The sequence below is a fragment of the Cervus canadensis genome, chromosome 1 (assembly GCF_019320065.1).
Source record: "Cervus canadensis isolate Bull #8, Minnesota chromosome 1, ASM1932006v1, whole genome shotgun sequence".
NCBI classification, from domain to species: domain Eukaryota; kingdom Metazoa; phylum Chordata; class Mammalia; order Artiodactyla; family Cervidae; genus Cervus; species Cervus canadensis.
In genome coordinates, this window is record NC_057386.1 from 12,613,375 (window position 1) to 12,630,334 (window position 16,960).

The window sequence follows — 16,960 nt, forward strand, 5'->3', positions numbered from 1 at the left end:
GATCGTTTCCAAAACCTTGATGAAAGAACTTTGTAAGCACAGTTCTAAGGGTGAAGGGTAGTTACTCTTAGTGAGTCATGCAAGTAGTGAATTGTATGAGACATACTAGTATTTCTAAAGCTACACTGAAGCTGCAAAAAACCTGGATTTATTCAAGGAAAAACTATCTTCCTGTCTCCTTGTAAAGACTTGCTTTTAAATCAGATCTATATAGACATTTCTTACACGCTTCATGAAAAGTTCTAGGCATGATGTTCTTCCCTATGACAGTAGCCACCCAGGTGCCAAGTGGGCAGTACCTGAAAGGACCCTTTTCTGTGTTTGTACGAAGAGTAAACAGCCTGCACTGAAAGCTCGCCAGTGGAGAAGGTTAAGTAATTGTCCTGACGTGGGATTCCAGAGGTTAAAGGGTGCATGATGAGCCATCTCAGGACAAGAGTATTAGCTCCTTTGGTCTCTTATTTTACTTTTTACTTTTTGGCCACATGGCACGACCTGTGGGATCCTAGTTCCCTAACCAGGGAATCAAACCTGGGCCCTTGGCAGTGAAAATGCAGAGTCCCAGCAGTTGGACTTCTGGGGAATTCCCCTGGTCCTTTAAAAAAAAGAAAAAGTCAAATTGGGCAGGGAGGACATTAAAAAGAACAAAGACATCCCTAATGTGGCTTCTGGGAGAAGGGGAGCACTGGTGATCAGATAGACCAGGGTCTCAGAGTTGCTGCCTGTCCTGTGCCAAACATTGTCCCCGTGTCCCACTGCCTGGGACACAAGAGGGGAAGACAAAAATGGCCACAGGCAAAACAGGTTCTACCGAGATTTGAACTCGGATCGCTGGATTCAAAGTCCAGAGTGCTAACCATTACACCATAGAACCATATATCATCATGTCCCCTTGCAGGCCACTCTTGGCCTAAGTGCCCCTGGGATGGGACAAGAGAGTTACACAGGTTCCACTACGACTTTGACATATCTCTGGATTCAGAGTCCAGAGTGCTGATGGTGACGCCATAGAACTAGCTGTCACCCCTGGACACCAGGGTACACAGCCCAACCTTGTCCCACAGCTGGGGACCCAAAAGCCATATAGCAGGCAAAAACATGGGCTTATAGCAGAGGATGGTTTCGATCCATCGACCTCTGGGTTATGGGCCCAGCACGCTCCCGCTGCGCCACTCTGCTGTAATGTACTCCTTTCCTGAGTCTGCCTCTGACTACCCCAAGCTTCCCTGGGCGCAGGCCAGCAGATAAAACTGGACTCAGGGAAGGACCCTCCTGCCAGTGCCCATTTTCATAAAAAGGATTTTTGCTCTCCCTCCCTCAACTGCTTATCAAGAGAAATTTCTGCCCTTTTCTACTATTTAGTAAATGTCAAGCATCACAGTCTTTACCCAGAGTGTTCTTGGACGATGGTAGCAGGATTTGTATTGCAGTGATGCTGGCTGGATTTCAGAAAAGAGCAAAAGCAGCATTTCTCTCCATCATTTGAAAGATTCCTAATCTGTCCAATTGTCAGTAACTTTCCTTTTAATCCAGTTTCTTCTCTTGACCTACTTCTTCCCCCATAGCCAAGGAAGCTGTTTCTTTCATATGAAACTGCTTAAAGTGTTACAAAATCTTGCTGTTCAGCTTTCTAATTCAAAGCAAAACATTAAAAATAACTTTGCATTTCAAAGAGGTAAAAACTGTTCTCCCAAGAATATTCTGAATATAAATACTTTGTGGGGGGAATCTTTGAATTTGTGTTGAAACTTTTCATGTAAGAACTGTCCATGAAGCTTACTGTTGCAGATAGTAAGCTGTCTCCTTTCTTACACCAACAGAAGCAACAGGAAAAAGAAATACAGAGACTGAAACTACTGGAATTCTATGGCCAGACTCTCAGCACCACACCAATCAAAGGATTGGAACTACTTTTTTTAACTTCTTATTTTATGTTGGAGTATAGTGTATACCTCAAAGTGATTCTTTTATACATAGTCATGTATCTATCCTTTTCCAAATTCTTTTCTCATTTAGATTGTTACATAATATTGAGCAGAGTTCCTGAGCTATATATACAGTAGTAGGTTCTTGCTGGTTATCCCTTTTAAATATAGCAGTGTGTACATGTCAATCCCTAACTCCCTAAGAATCCCTCCCCCCCTTCTCCTCTGTTAACCATAAATTCATTCATTCATTCTACCTCTGTGAGTCTGTGTCTGTCTTGTAAATAAGTTCATTTGTATCATTTTTTAGCTTCCAAAGGGATATCACGCCCAAAGCAGCTAGGATATTGCTTGAGCCTGATAAATCTAACTACATAGGTACATCGGAGGGAAAAAGGTAGCCACTGGGAGAAGACAAGGGGAACGCCTCTGGGCCGCACATCTCATCAATGGCCGGGGCAGGGCTCAGACAAAACCAGACTGGAGGATTGGGGTCAAACAGCTTTCTGATGACATGTGCGGAGGGACTTCTCCGAATGGGTGCAGAATTTGAGAAGATTCATGTTCCACGCGAAACCTCTTCCAAAGGTCTCTACTGTGGGAAAGGCTGACCCAGGTTGCCTAGCTAGTCTGCAGATGTCTGTCAGACTCTTTTCAGCCATCCTGCTGATGTTTCACCGTTGGACTGAACTAGCTGTGGCGACAGGGAAGGAGACAACAGGGAGTTTCCCACCAAGCTTGCCTTGGCTGATCCCCACGTACAAGTTTTAGTGACCAAGCCTCCATTCCAATATTGGCTGCGGATAGAGCGGGCAGCCTAAGAGCTAGGCCACGTTGGAACAGACCCTAAGTCCGCACCTGGACTTAATCTGCTTTCCCTTCGGGACCCCCACTGTCTTCACCACACCCTACACAACACCGCTCCCGGCAAACCAGGGGGCTTTACAGTGACAGGATTCTGCTCTTGGGAAAGGATTTCCCTTTTCAGTACCTCACCGCCCAGAGGCAGTACCCTAGAAAGGCGTGACAGCGCTTGTGTATTTCCTCAGCACACCCGAGAAGTGAGAGCGCAGCAGCAAAGCGAAAGAGCTCGGGAGGAGGCCGCCTCGCTTTCGGCCTAAAGCCCTGTCGACCCGTGACCCTGGGCCCACGGCCAAGCCCGGCATCCGCTCCACTTGTCGGCGACTGAAGCAGCGGACTGCGTGCGCCCGCCCACGGAGTCAGCCGGGATCGCGCCGGGTCTCGACAGAACCAGGTTTCTCCCTCACGGCGGCGCCGGCGGTCATGTGGGCGCGGTCACGTGGTTGGGCAGTCACGTGTCCTGAGGACGTCTGCGTGCGTCGCCGCGCTCCCGCGCTCCCTCGCGGGACGTGCGCGTTTGGCAGCTTGCGGCGTGGGTAAAGGTATCCTGCGTGCCGCAAGTTAGACAGCTTGCCGTCCGGAGCTGCCCCTCCGGGGGACGCGCTGATGGACGCCCGGGCCGTGTAGACCCTGCGGGCTCCGGGTCGGGGTCCAGGTGTCCCGCTGGAGTGTCCAGCGTGTCGGGGTCCAGGTGTCCCGATGGGTGGAGTCTCCAGTTAGTGCGGTTTGGAGCTCCCTTTTTTAAGAAGAATGCGAAATTAGATACGAAGGTGAATGTTGATTAGAATAAGAAAAGTCAATTATACACAGCTGATTAATATCACAAACTTCAAACAAAGCACAAAGCTTTTCTCTAACTGCCTAACACGCCTCATTTTTTTTTCTTCAATTTTTAAAATGCAGACCTTAATTACGCCGTCATATGAAAATGATTTGGTAATACTGTTTGTACAGGATAAACAGAAAGATAATTCACTTTTGAGCGGGGTTAATCAAATTTTGCTCTTAGTAGTAGTTTGGAAAAGATTGTTAGTCTTGCATTCCTTTGGTAATGTTACTATTCTTTTAGGGTTGCCCTCAGATTTGGCCAAACCTATCGGTGGCTCAGACGGTAAAGTGTCTGCCCGCAGTGCTGGAGACCCAGGTTCGATTCCTGGGTTGGGAAGATCCCCTGGAGAAGGAAATAGCAACCCACTCCAGTACTCTTGCCTGGAAAATTCCACGCACTGAGGAGCCTGGCAGGCTACAGTCCCTGGGGTGGCAAAGAGTCGGACATGACTGAGCGACTTCACTTTTACTTTCATCCTATGTCTAATCCGTGGTGGCCTCACAGTGGCTTGTTAGGAGCTTTGTGTCATGTATTTCATGATCTATATTTCATGTCAGATCAGGAAGAGATGGAAAATGCTTTCCATGTTTGCTTTACTCATCTAAACTAATTGGATCAGGTGTGTTTCTGCCCTCCTTGGAGAAGGAGCCTACTCTGTTCTTAATGTGATTGGTGTGTGGCCAAACATGGATTTCCAAGGTGGCTCAGTGATAAAGAATCTGCCTGCCAATCCAGGAGACAACAGGAGAGGAGGGTTTGATCCCTGGATGGGGAAGATCTCCTAGAGGAAGAAATGGCAACCCACTGCAGTACTCTTGCCTGAAAAATTCCATGGTCAGAGGAGCCTGACTAGCTGCAGTTCATGGGGTTGCAGAGTCAGACACAATATTCAAGTAAGCATGCTTATACGCTGTGTGCAGTCCGTGAGTTTTGACAGTTCTAAAGATATTCACTAAAATGAAAGTCTGATGTGATATCTGTCTTGTTGAAAACTGTAATGCAAAACAATACAGGCAATGTTTAGTCTTGGAATAGGCTAGCCAATATCATGTAACAGATTTCCTGTTAAAAAATAACTCTTTCAAAATGTTTCAAGAAGTATCTTTTTTTGTCCATTGTACCTTGATTCTTTGTAAATCGGATTACAAATTTTGAACAAACAGATTTTTCATTAAACAGAGTTGAGGGAATTATTGTTCATTCTAACAGGTTTAGTGAAGCATCACAGTGATCAATGAAGTATATAATCAGTGGGTGGGGCCACCTGGTGTGTCCTGCTGACTGGAGGGTTGTGGTTTTCCTTTCTGTTACCATCATCTTCCTTCTGCTTTTTTTTTCCTTGTTTTTTTTTTTTTTTTTTTTTTGCTTCCTGTTAAGAAGTGTTCTGACTCTCATAATACCTTTCATCTCTGTGTTGTCATTTTTATTACCCATATTTTCTTGGCTATCATGATTCTTCCATGATTTTTATCATTACAGTTTTTAGTTTCCATTGTGGTATACTTTTTGATATTTTGAAGTTTCTGCTAGACTTTTTCTTTTGGTTTTTCCCCCCTTTTTTCCTTCTTTCCAGTAAGATACTTTCTTCTGTTTGAATTTTGATATGATCAGTAATTCTTTAAAAGTATACTAAGTTAATCTGAACTTAAGGCAACTATAAGTGCAACTCAAATACATTTCTTATTGCCCCTACAAGTACTGAGCTTCATGACTATGTAATGAAATAATCATATACCACATCCAGTGATTTAGTGGTGAATGAGTAAGGAGTTCCACCACAGAAAAATGAATTTCTTCAGGCCCTTTTGCTGTGTCATATGAAGGTTGAAATGAGTTCTTATGATGTTTCCAGCTCTAGTCCGGAAACACGTGGTTTCCTCCAGCCCCTCCTTAACTTCTCTGTAGCTCACTATCCAACATAAGAAATCTTCTTCGCCCACTTTTAACAATTGTGGTATTTGATTTGTTAGAGGCAGGGTTTGTGTCTCATCTTTTTATTTCCTAAAGGAAGCATAGTGTCTCCTGTGGATGCAGCTCTGCATTGATGTTGAATTGACATGTTTAACTTTGATTTTTGCCATCTGAATTCTCTACAAAAGAGTTGCATCAGCTTCCACGCTCATGTTCTGACTGCCTGCTTCCTCTCAATTTCTCATCCCTAACCTAGGGCCAGCAGGATGAGGCAAGGTTTTCATCTTGGTCCTCTGTGTTTCAATCCAAAGGCTCAGAGAAGTTTTCTGCCTGGGCCAATGGACAGTAACTGACTGGAATATAATCATTCACTCATTATGTCACTTTCCAAAACTTACTCTGCATCAGGCCAGTGCTAATCAGGAGCTCCACCTCCAAGTTCAGAATCTGTTGGGCTTCTGTACATAATGACTGTCCCAGACTGCAAGCTGAGAACCAGGTAGGTATGAAGCAGGTCCAAGGGAGGAGCAGTTCTCACTGTGTGGCAGGTGGCTGGGGTAGCTGATGGAGGCGCCATGGGAGCTGGGTCTTCCATTCGGGTAGCTTGGTTAGCAAGTGAGGGGAGGGGAACCGGGGGAGGGGGCTGACCATGTGTGAGGGAATTTGGGTTGCTGGTCCAGGTGAGGAGTGCTGAATCAAGGCTGCCTCCCTTTCCTGGACTGATGAAGGCAGGGCCTGTGTCCCCTTTGCTCCCTGTGGGCCAGGGCATCCAGCACTGGGCCCAGCATGAGGAATGTTTGATGAGTGAACAAGCTAGTGAATGAATGAATGAAAAAGTGAATGCATGAGTGGGCAATGAGTAGCCCATGAATCAAAGTTTGCCCAGAGGTTTAGAACTCAGGCAATGAGAGGACCAGGGATGCTTAGACAAACACTGAGAAGCTACAGCCCAGGTGGAGTGGGGCTGAAGCTGGGGCCCCTGAGTCAAGGCAATAGAAGCTCCTTTATTCAGAAACAGCCTTTAGCTATTGAATTTTCTGTCCTACTGTGTTTTGCATATTTCCATGTTTCTGTGTTTTGGGGGACACTAACGTCCTTGACTGGAGAAGGCAATGGCAACCCACTCCAGTACTCTTGCCTGGAAAATCCCATGGATGGAGGAGCCTGGTAGGCTGCAGTCCATGGGGTTGCGAAGAGTTGGACACAACTGAGCAGCTTCACTTTCACTTTTCACTTTCATGCATTGGAGAAGGAAATGGCAACCCACTCCAGTGTTCTTGCCTGAAGAATCCCAGGGACAGGGGAGCCTGGTGGGCTGCCGTCTATGGGGTCGCACAAAGCCGGACACGACTGAAGTGACTTAGCAGCAGCAGCAGCAGCAACGTCCTTGACTGGAGATGATGCTAAGGGCAACTGACCTGGCTGGCCCTGGGACACTGGTCACTACAAGGGGCATGAGCCTCATACCTTCATCTCCTGCTTCCAGGCCATCCTTTGTGTTTTTCTCAAACTTTGGTAAATATGGCTTAGAGGCATATTTACACAGAGGCACAGGGGACAGCCTGTGCAGGGCCACCTACCCCAGGGCACATTCTGAGGGCTGCCTTTCCAGAACCATTGCCTTAATCCAGGAGGTAAGTACTGTACACATAGCCAAATATGTAAGGTTTCTATGATATGTGTGAAGAATTACATAGGGACACACCCACAGACCTGCTTTCTGCCCTCAGGCGTACAGAGTGATCATACCTTCCCCAGTTTCCAAATCACCTAAGGGAGGTCTTTGGAGAAGAGATTTTGGTGGAGGAGGATTAGAAACACACTTTCAGGTCCAGTTAATACCAATAAATTTAAGGGTATTTTCAGAATTTTCTTTTTTAAATTGGTATTATAAGATTTATCTCTGAAGCTCTCATTTTGTTTTAAAGAATGCAATTCAACTAGGAATGTGCTTATTTTTCACCTATAAAATTCAATTTCCAAAAATCAGATGGGGTTTAAAACCTTTTACCAATTTTTAGGTGCTCTAATGAAAATGTAATTTTAAGTTGCAGTTACATTAGTGAGACATGTGAGACTTCTCTAGTGGTCCAGTGGTTAAGACTCTGAGCTTCCAATGCGGGGGTTGTGGGTTCAATCCCTGGTTGGTAAACTAAGATCCCACATGCCGTGCAATGTGGCAAAAAAAAGTTTAAAAAAGTGAGACATATTCTTTTTTATTAGGGAAAAGGGCAGAATCCTAATAAGCGGAAGTAGCTCATGTGAGCAGCTGAGTGAGGGTTGTTCTGGGCCTTTCCTGGTGAGCAGGTGGTAGATCAGCCCTGACTGTGGGGTACACACATCCCCATTACCACACCTGGGCAGAGTCACCCCTTCATTTCTTTAATGTGTGGGTGTCCTAGTATATTCAGCTGGCTGCCACTGATGTACATTACAGAACTGTGTCGATTTCCATTTTGAACCCTGCAGGAACCAACCAAGCACAACTGTGCTGGTAACTTGTAAATTCCTGCACCTGGAACGTCCGGGTCTGAAGATACCACGCTCCCAGCTTTGCTCTATTTGAATGACCTTTCCGTGGAAACTCAAAACACTTTCCACAAAGTGCTGGTACGAGGAAGCACAAAAGGGCTCAAGAGAGCCTGCATCACCTCCCTGGAATCCGGGAGGCACCCCTGTCCCGCTGTGCTCACCCCCTCCATTTGTTTCTTACTTGCCTGTTGAAGGCGCTTGTGTTGTTTCAGCCTTTGGTTGTTATGAATAGAGCTGTTATGGACATTCTTAAATAAGCAATTTTGCAGGCATCTGCTTTCTTCTCTCTTGGGTAAATACCTAGGGATGGAATGGCTAGAGCTACACTTATGTGGTAGGGGTCTGTGGTGTGTGTGTGTAGGACTTTATGTATTAATAAGGATTAATAATTAATACATAAAGTATTAATACATCCCCAACCAGTTTCCAGATCACCTAAGGGAGGTCTTTGGAGAAGAGTGTTTGGTGGTGAGGATTAGAAACATACTTTCTGTCCCAGTTAATATCAGTAAATTTAAGGGTATTTTCAGTATTTTCTTTTTTAAATTGGTATTATAAGATTTATCTCTGAAGCTTTTGATAATGAATGAAATTCAACTAGCAATGTATCATTCACCTATAAAACTCGTTCTTTCCAAAAATCAAATGGGAGTTTAAAACATTTTGCCAGTTTTCAAGTGATCTACTTATGTTTTCCAACCTTAATTGTATTTTAAAATTGCAATTATGAAAGTGAAACATGTGGGACTTCCCTAGTGGTCCAGTGGTTAAGACTCTGAGCTTCCAATGCAGGGGACACAGGCACTTTATCATTCTTTATCATTCATTCTCTTCCCTAGTGGCTCAGACGGTAAAGAATGTGCCTGCAATGCAGGAGACCTGGGTTCAATCCTGGGTGTGACAAAAAAAAAGTTAAAAAGGTGAGACATGTTTATTATTCTTTTTTATAATGGAAAAGGGCAGAATCCTAGTAAGTGGGAGTAACTCATGTGAGCAGCTGAGTGAGTGTTGTTCTGGGCCTTTCCTGTTGATCAGGAGGGAGGATCAGGTCAGGAATATCCCCTGGAGAAGGGAATGGCAACCCACTCCAGTATTCTTGCTTGGAGAAGAATTCCATGGACAGCCCACAGGATCATAAAGAGTCAGATACAACTGAGTGACTAACATTTTCCTCTTCACTTTATATTTCTTTATGGTTCATTCTCTAATTAATTAATCAATACTTTATGTAATAATAAGGAAAATGATCAGGGTTGATCTTCCACCTACTCACCAGGAAAGGCCCAGAACAATACTCCCTATGTTCACATGAGCTACTCCCACTGCTTAGGATTCTGCCCTTTACCATAATAAAAAAGAGTAATAAGCATGTCTCATTTTTAAAAAACTTGTTTATAGGCCACTCCCTGTGGCATGTGGGATCTTAGTTTCTAACCAGGGATTGAATCCATGCTGCTTGCATTGGAAACTCAGAGTCTTAATGTAATAAGAAGCTGCCAGAGTATTTTGCAGTGATGATACCACCTTATATTATCACTGACAGTGTAGGAGAGTTTGCATTGCTTCACATCATTGCCTACACTTGGTAAGGTTGGTTTTATTAATTTTAGCCATTTTTCCAGTATTCTTGTGGTTTGAATTTGCATTTCCCTGATGACTAGTGATATCAAACATCTCTCCTTGAGTATATGGATCATTCACATATCTTCTCTTGTGAAGTAGCTGTTCAAGACTCTTGCCTATTTATTTTTTCATAACTTTTATCAATTTTTTTCCTTTTATGGTTTTCACTTTTGGGGTCCTGTGACCCAAAAGACACAAGGATAGTTTCCTGTTTCTTTTTCAGAAGCTGGGTAGTTTCAGCTTTTACATACAGCTCTATGATCTATCCAAATTAATTTTTCTGTGTGGTGAAAGATAAGATCAGATTTCTCATTTGTGATTATGATGATTATTTAGATATCTAGTTGTTCCAGCAGTTTATTGAGTAGACTTCCTAAAGAAAAACTTTCTCTACACACAACACTTCTGACACCAGATGTGTGGATTTTCCATACCAAGCAATTTCCAGTTCTCTGTGGACGCCAGGTGCTGCTGCTGCTGCTGCTAAGTCACTTCAATCATGTCTGACTCTGTGCAACCCCACAGACGGCAGCCCACCAGGCTCCCCTGTCCCTGGGATTCTCCAGGCAAGAAAACTGGAGTGGGTTGCCATTTCCTTCTCCAATGCATGAAAGTGAAAAGTGAAAGTGAAGTTGCTCAGTCGTGTCCGACCCTTAGCGACCCCATGGACTACAGCCTACCAGGCTCCTCCGTCCATGGGATTTTCCAGGCAAGAGTACTGGAGTGGGTTGCCATTGCCTTCTCCAGGATGCCAGGTGGGCCACCTACAGTTTAATTCAGTTCTCACAGGAACTACCTGGAGTTACTGCAGACCCCCATCCCACAAGACTGTCCCCACTTCAGACACCAATTGTTAAGTAGTAGGCCCACAGGGTACCCGTACTTAAACACTTCTATCCCACGTGGCTACAAACAGGCGTTCCCACGACCCTCTCAGGTTCAGTAATTTGATAAAATGGCTCACAAAACCCAGGGAAATAGTCATGTTAATGGACTTATTATTATAGGGACATTCTAAAGGATACAGCTTAACAGCCAGATGAGGAGATACAAGGGATATAGCCCAGAAGGGTCTTCAATGGAGCTTCTGCCTGTGTGGGATCAGAGTACCACTCTCCTGGCACATACATGTATTCACTGACCTGGGAGCTCTCTGAATCCCATAATTTAGAGACTTTTATGGAAGTTTCATCATATAGTCATCTTTGGTTAACAATCTTCAGTCCCTCTCCCGGAGGATAGTGGTGGGGCTAAAACTTCTGTGTCTAACACTGGCTTGGTCTTTCTGGTGACCGGCCCCCATCCATGAGCTCATCCAGAGTTGCTTCATTACAACAAAAGATGCTCCTATACCCAGGAAATTCCAAGGGATTTAAGAGCTCTGTGTCAGGAACCAGGGGCAGAGACCAAGTATATATTTATTATATCACATTGCCCTTTCCCTACAGAGTAACTTTGGCACCTCTGTTAAAATCAATTGATTTTATATGTGGAGGTCTATTTCTGGACTTTTTATTGTGTTCCACTGGTCTATCTACTCTTACACCAATGCCACACAATTTTGATTAGTATAGCTTTATGTTGATTTGAAAACTATAGCTACACTATATTAGCTTTTTGTTAAAAGCTGAATTAGAAAAGGCATGTCATATTCACTTTGTTACTATAGCTTTAATTTGTATTAGTATAGCCATAAGTCCTTCAAACTTAGTTCTTCTTTTTCAAGATCATCTTGATCCTTTGCACTTCTATATGAATATCAGAATCAGCTTGTCAGTTCCTACAAGCAAGCCAACTAGGGATTTGAGTGGGATAATATTGATTCTATAGACCAATTGGGTCTATAGACCAATAACAAACTTAGCAGATCAATATTAAAGAATACATTACTTTTGTTTAGTGATCTGTACCAATACAGTTAACTAAACCAATCAGGATGAACTTCAAGTTGGCAGGTTCTTCTCTGCATATAGGGGCTTCCCTGATAGCTCAGCTAGTAAAGAAACTGCCTGCAATGCAAGAGACCCCGGTTCGATCCCTGGGTCAGGAAGATCCCCTGAAGAAGGGATAGGCTACCCAATCTAGTATTCTTAGGTTTCCCTGGTGGCTCAGCTGGTAAAGAATTCATCTGCCATGGGGGAGACCTGAGTTCGATCTCTGGGTGGGGAAGATCCCCTGGAGAAGGGATAGGCTACCCATTCCAGTATTCTTAGGTTTCCCTGGTGGCTCAGTTGGTAAAGAATCCCTCTGCAATGCGGGAGACCTGGGTTCAATCCCTGGATTGGGAAGATCCCCATCCCATGGACTGTAGAGCCCATGGGGTCACAAAGAGTAACTGAGTGACTTTCACTTTCTTTTTCTTTTCTCTGCATATAGCATGGCAGTGAAAAAAACAGTATTCATAATCATGATGATAGGCACCATGAGATCATGAAATGCCTCCTGAATTGTCAAGAAAATACATGTAAGGTGTTAATGTCAGGTTGTTGTGATTGTGTCACAATTATTTGAAACTTCATAGTCATATGATACCTGTGTCTTATTTTACTGAAGTATAGTTGATTTACAACATTGTGTTAATTTCTGCTGTGCAGCTTAGTAATTCAGTTATATAGAGATATACATTCTTTTTCCTGTTCTTTTCCATTATGGTTTATTACAGGGTATTGAATATAGTTCCCCAGACTGTACAGTAGGACCTTGTTGTTTATCCATCCTATATATAATAGTTTGAAAAAAAAAATAGTTTGCATCTGCTAATCACAAACTCCTAGTCCTTCCCTCCCCACCCTCCCTCTTCCTTGGCAGCCACAAGTCTGTTTTCTGTGTCTGTGACTGCTTCACAGATAAGTTCATTTGTGTCATATATTAGATTCCACATATAAGTGATATCATCATATGATAAATTTCCATCTCTCTACCAAGTGGACCTCAATTCAGCTCTATGGTTTGACAAATATATGGAATACCTACTACCTGCTTGCTACTGTGATGCTGAGATAGGAACATAAGAACAGTCATATTCCTGCCTCAGAGTCAAGGATGTTTGATCAAATGGAATATTTTAAAAACTTATTTATTTATTTGGCTGTGCTGGGTCTTAGTTGTGGCACATGGGATCTAGTTCCCTGACTGGGGATGGAACCCAGGCCCCCAGCATTGGGAGCACAGAGTCTTAACCACTGGACCACCAGGGAAGTCCCCAAATAGATTATTTCATTCATCTCAGAATCCTGGGTAGCAAAAAGTTTATGGTAATATGAAATTTACTCCATAGTATTTGTATTTTTTATAAAGAAGACAGTGAGAAATGTGAAAAATAACATTTATTCAAGGTAACACCTTTTGAATTTCCAGTGCTGATTATCAGCAGGGACATATTTTAATGAACATACCTTATATTTCCTCTAAAAGCTTGGCCAAAAGAAGAGTATTTGTCTCCTCTCTGTAGAGTACATTTTTTCCATGCAATTCAAAGTGCTGTTTCTATCTTGTCGAGATGGACAGGCTACCCCCAGTCAAGGACAGAGATGAAAGTGGCGCCTGGCAGCCCAGTCAGATGGATGGAGTGGCCTGATTTCCTGAGGCAGCTTCGTGCTGAGTGTCCATCACTGGGAGTGAGTCAGACATACAGCTCAAGGTCTGCAGTAACAGAGTCAGGGAGACAAGGCATATACCACAAACTCATGAAAAGTAACAGTACAGAAACGAAGTAACAATGCAAGGGAGGCAGTATGTTATTAAGTGTCACAGAACACACAAGTTAGGAAGTCTGGGGCCCTGGAGAGCCTAGCAGAGATGCCTCAGCACTGGAATACTTTGTGCAAGCAGCAGGAATTGGATAGGTTGGGGGATGGTGCTGGGTACAGGCAGCTGATGAACAAAGGCGGAATGCAGGGATCAACAGGCAAGTCGCGGTTAGGATAGAGCCGGGTGCAGGCAGTGCCAAGGGGCTGGTGGGCACAGGTCCTCCAGGCCACTTGGGAGTAGTGGGAAGAATTGGGAAAGTTGGGCAGGAGCTGGACAGGGAGGAAACAACTGCTGGGTCTGGCTTCCCTCTGGTGTCTAACCGTGAGCTTCTGAAGGTTTTTTGGTAGGAAAAGTTATGAAATCCGGTGTTACATTCTCAAGATCACAGGACTTCTCATCACAAATTGTTCATATTATTCTGTTAAATGAAACCAGGTCCAGTGCTGGTGATTACTCTGAATTTTTGTTTCTTAAAGAGTATCAAAGTTCATGATGATTTTATTGTCAATACGCACCCTCTCTATTGTGAAGGGCACACAGGAAGCCTTGTTTTTATTTCTCTGGTGATGTAATGAAGGGCAGACTGGCTCTGCTGGCATGGGCAAGTTAGTCAACCTCTCTGTGCCTACTAGGAGTAATATGTGGGCAGTCAGAGCTTCTGTCAGTCAGAGGTGTATCACGAGGATGGCCGGAGCCAGTATCGAGACAGTCCTTAGAGAAGTACCTGGCATGCAGAGAATGCTGCAGGGAGGGTTTATTAACCTAATCACAGACAATTCTGATAGCACTTTCCCCCGTCAGGGTAGCTCGGATATAAACACTTGGAAGTGTCAGGCCTTGTTTGAATCTTTTCTTCTAGAAAGAGGGTTTTCAAGAAGGGAAGCCCCCAGAGCCTCCTCAGAATGGAGGGTTTGAGCTGGAAGAGGCTTCTGAGAGCAGCCAGTTCGGGGCCCTTGTTGCAGGTAAGGAAACTGAGAATGTGACCTTGTGGAGCAGCAGCCTCTGAACGGCTCCCTGGCTGTCTCTCCCCTCATGCAGGGGCCTCCTCCCACCTCTGGGCTGCTGCCCTTGATCTTTGCCCAGAGGTCACTACAGCCCTGGCTCACATCCCTCAGGCCTCAGGGCAGAGGTGTCCACCTCCCCTGACCCTCCTGCCTGCCTCTTAGTCCGCTCACGCTGCTCTATGTGATGCTCCCTGGCTGTGCCTGTAAGTGCTCACACGTGCACTGTGGGTCCTCCATATGCCTCACCAAGCAGGGGTCCTGTGGTCGTGCTCTCTTCCCGCACTTGTGTCCGGCATGGACACAGCCCCTGGATGAAAGAACAAAGCTTTGTAAGCCCTGGGTCAGGTATGTCTCCTTCACATCTCTGCCTTCTGTGGCTCAATGTAAAGAGCGGCAATGCTGCCAAACCCTGAGAGCATCTCCTGGGTGCTGCTCCTCCATCTCAATGGGTGTTAGGTGCTGCTTCCTTTTGAGCCTTCTTTCACACAGGCTGGAACGTGGCAGCCGGGGCCTGCTTACTGTTCTCTGTCCAACCCTGTCCTATGCCTGGTACCCAGCAGGTGTTCACTGAGCATTCAGAATGGATGGAAGAGCTGGTGCAGGCCCGCTCTGATCTGGAGCCACTGTCAGTAATCGCTTTCCTTCTCAGAACTGTGTGGTAGTTACCATTTCCACTTGCCAGGCATTGTCCATCTTTTCATCAAGGAGCTTTATGTCTACATAGTAGGGACATCCTTGAGACACATCAGTGCAATGGGACAAGCTCACCCTCTTCATACCTTCCGGCTTGGGTTCCCTGCACGTGGTGCATACTCTGTGTTGATGAAAAAAAAAATGTGAAAAGCAAGTGAACGTTTCTAGTGAGCGGCCTTACATAAGTTCAACAGCACACAGCACAGGCTCCAAACTCAGGTCAGTTACTTTATACTTGACGGGATGCTCTTTCTTTGGATTAACTGTGCTTTGTGAATGAAAGGTTTCCCCCCTTATTATTTCCATTCTTGTCTCATCACCACCTAAAATCTCTCCCACGTATGAGACTTCAACGAAAACTACATTTCTTCTGTCTAGGATACTTTGCCACACTTATGGCTCAAAGCAGTGTGAACTCCCAGAGGTTTGTACTATAACCACAAACACATCTAGGGCAAATGAGACAGGCGATGTCGCATTCAGAGGAATACGTTAATTTCCATTTCTTTAGAATGGGTTGTTACACAGAGAACCCCAAGCGCCCGGCTCTGTGAGAGGAGCCCGATCTGCGGCCCTCGAGGCTTCCCGCTCCCACCGCGCCCTTGGCATCCCGGATGCTGGCCTTGCACCCCTCCCCGTACCCCTCCCCGCGTCCCCGTGGACCCTCTCCGAGGATCCTCCCCCCGCCCCCGTGGACCCTCCCCACCCTCCTCCCTGCGGACCCTCACCCCTCCCCCTCCCCACCACTCCGCAGACACTCACGCTGGGGTCTCACAGCCACTGCAACCGTGGAAACGCCTGGATTTCAGCTGCCAGCACGCGGCAGGCTCCGACCAAGCCTGAGTGTGCACGCGTGACAGCAGCTGCAAAGCGCTGGGCCAGGTGAGGCGCGTGCGGGCCCCTGCCGCTTGCCCGCGCCGACCTTGACCCCAGCCCCGCTCCCGCCCTCGCCCCACGCGCGGCACTGCGCGCCGCGGTGCCGCGCGTCGGCTCCGCGGCCTCCCCGCTCCATCCCGGGTTTTCCAGGCCGCCCGGAGCCGCGCCTGCGTCGGGCGCCGCGGCCGACGTGCAAGCGCAAGGCCGGCGTGCCTCGCTATTGGTCGGCCGCCGGTAGCCCCACTGCCGTGCACCGCCCCTATAGGCGGGCGCGGCCGTCAGTCACCGGCCCGGCGCCGGCCCGCGGCGCGCCGCGCGTGTCCCGCCCCTCGCCGCCGCTCGTCGCTCGCCGGCCGGCGGCCTCGCTCGGCCCTCAGCTCCGTGGCGGCGGCGGAAGGCGGCCCGGGCCCTCGCAGGCCCATGGCGGCGGCCGCGGCGCTCCCGGGCGCGGGGGGGCCTCCCGCGGGCGGCGGGGCCGGGGGCGGCGGGGGCGCGGGCGGCGGGTCGCCGCCGGGCGGCTGGGCCGTGGCGCGCCTCGAGGGCCGCGAGTTCGAGTACCTGATGAAGAAGCGCTCGGTGACCATCGGGCGCAACTCGTCGCAGGGCTCGGTGGACGTGAGCATGGGCCACTCGAGCTTCATCTCGCGGCGCCACCTCGAGATCTTCACGCCCCCGGGCGGCGGCGGCCATGGCGGGGCGGCCCCGGAGCCGTCGGCGCAGCCCGGGCCCGACGCGGGCGGCGACTTCTACCTGCGCTGCCTCGGCAAGAACGGCGTGTTCGTGGACGGGGTGTTCCAAAGGCGCGGGGCGCCGCCGCTGCAGCTGCCGCGCGTGTGAGTGGGGCCAGGGCCAGGGCCTGGGGGCGCAGGCGGGGGTGCGGCCTGGCCAGCGGGACTCGGACCCCGACCACCGACTCTCAATCCACTCTGACCCACGATCCTCTACCCCGACCCACT

At 47.1% G+C, this 16,960-nt stretch overlaps 2 protein-coding genes and 2 non-coding genes across 4 annotated transcripts in view; 1 reads left to right on the forward strand and 3 right to left on the reverse strand.

Annotated features, from left to right (window-relative positions):
- Positions 1-802: 802 nt before the first annotated feature.
- Positions 803-874, reverse strand: TRNAQ-UUG. The gene has a single exon. It is a non-coding gene; the product is annotated as a tRNA-Gln (tRNA).
- Positions 875-1,107: 233 nt separating this feature from the next.
- Positions 1,108-1,179, reverse strand: TRNAM-CAU. Its single transcript has one exon. It is a non-coding gene; the product is annotated as a tRNA-Met (tRNA).
- An 11,813-nt stretch (positions 1,180-12,992) lies between these two features.
- LOC122426380 lies at positions 12,993-16,426 on the reverse strand. The gene is made up of 5 exons (XM_043448840.1): positions 16,291-16,426; positions 15,891-16,221; positions 15,102-15,249; positions 14,682-14,742; positions 12,993-13,323 (listed from the first exon to the last, which is right to left on the reverse strand). The coding sequence occupies exons 1-5, from the start codon at positions 16,424-16,426 to the stop codon at positions 13,304-13,306; spliced, it is 696 nt and encodes a 231-aa protein (XP_043304775.1). The 3' UTR covers positions 12,993-13,303.
- The window catches only part of FOXK2 (forkhead box K2), a 50,817-nt gene continuing 50,266 nt past the window's right edge, over positions 16,410-16,960 (forward strand). The window contains exon 1 of the mRNA XM_043464263.1: positions 16,410-16,837. Coding sequence (XP_043320198.1) covers positions 16,425-16,837 — 413 coding nt within the window. The 5' untranslated portion in view covers positions 16,410-16,424. The remainder of the gene's footprint in view (positions 16,838-16,960) is intronic.

What these genes read in the sequence shown, in the direction of transcription:
- LOC122426380 (XM_043448840.1), bottom strand. Translation starts at nt 16,426, where the DNA reads ATGGGCCTGCGAGGGCCCGGGCCGCCTTCCGCCGCCGCCACGGAGCTG. An exon ending in AGTGGCTGTGAGACCCCAGC is followed by an intron (nt 15,250 to 15,890) that starts GTGAGTGTCTGC and finishes TCATCAACACAG; the next exon opens with AGTATGCACCACGTGCAGGG. An exon ending in ATGCCTGGCAAGTGGAAATG is followed by an intron (nt 14,743 to 15,101) that starts GTAACTACCACA and finishes TCTTTCATCCAG; the next exon opens with GGGCTGTGTCCATGCCGGAC.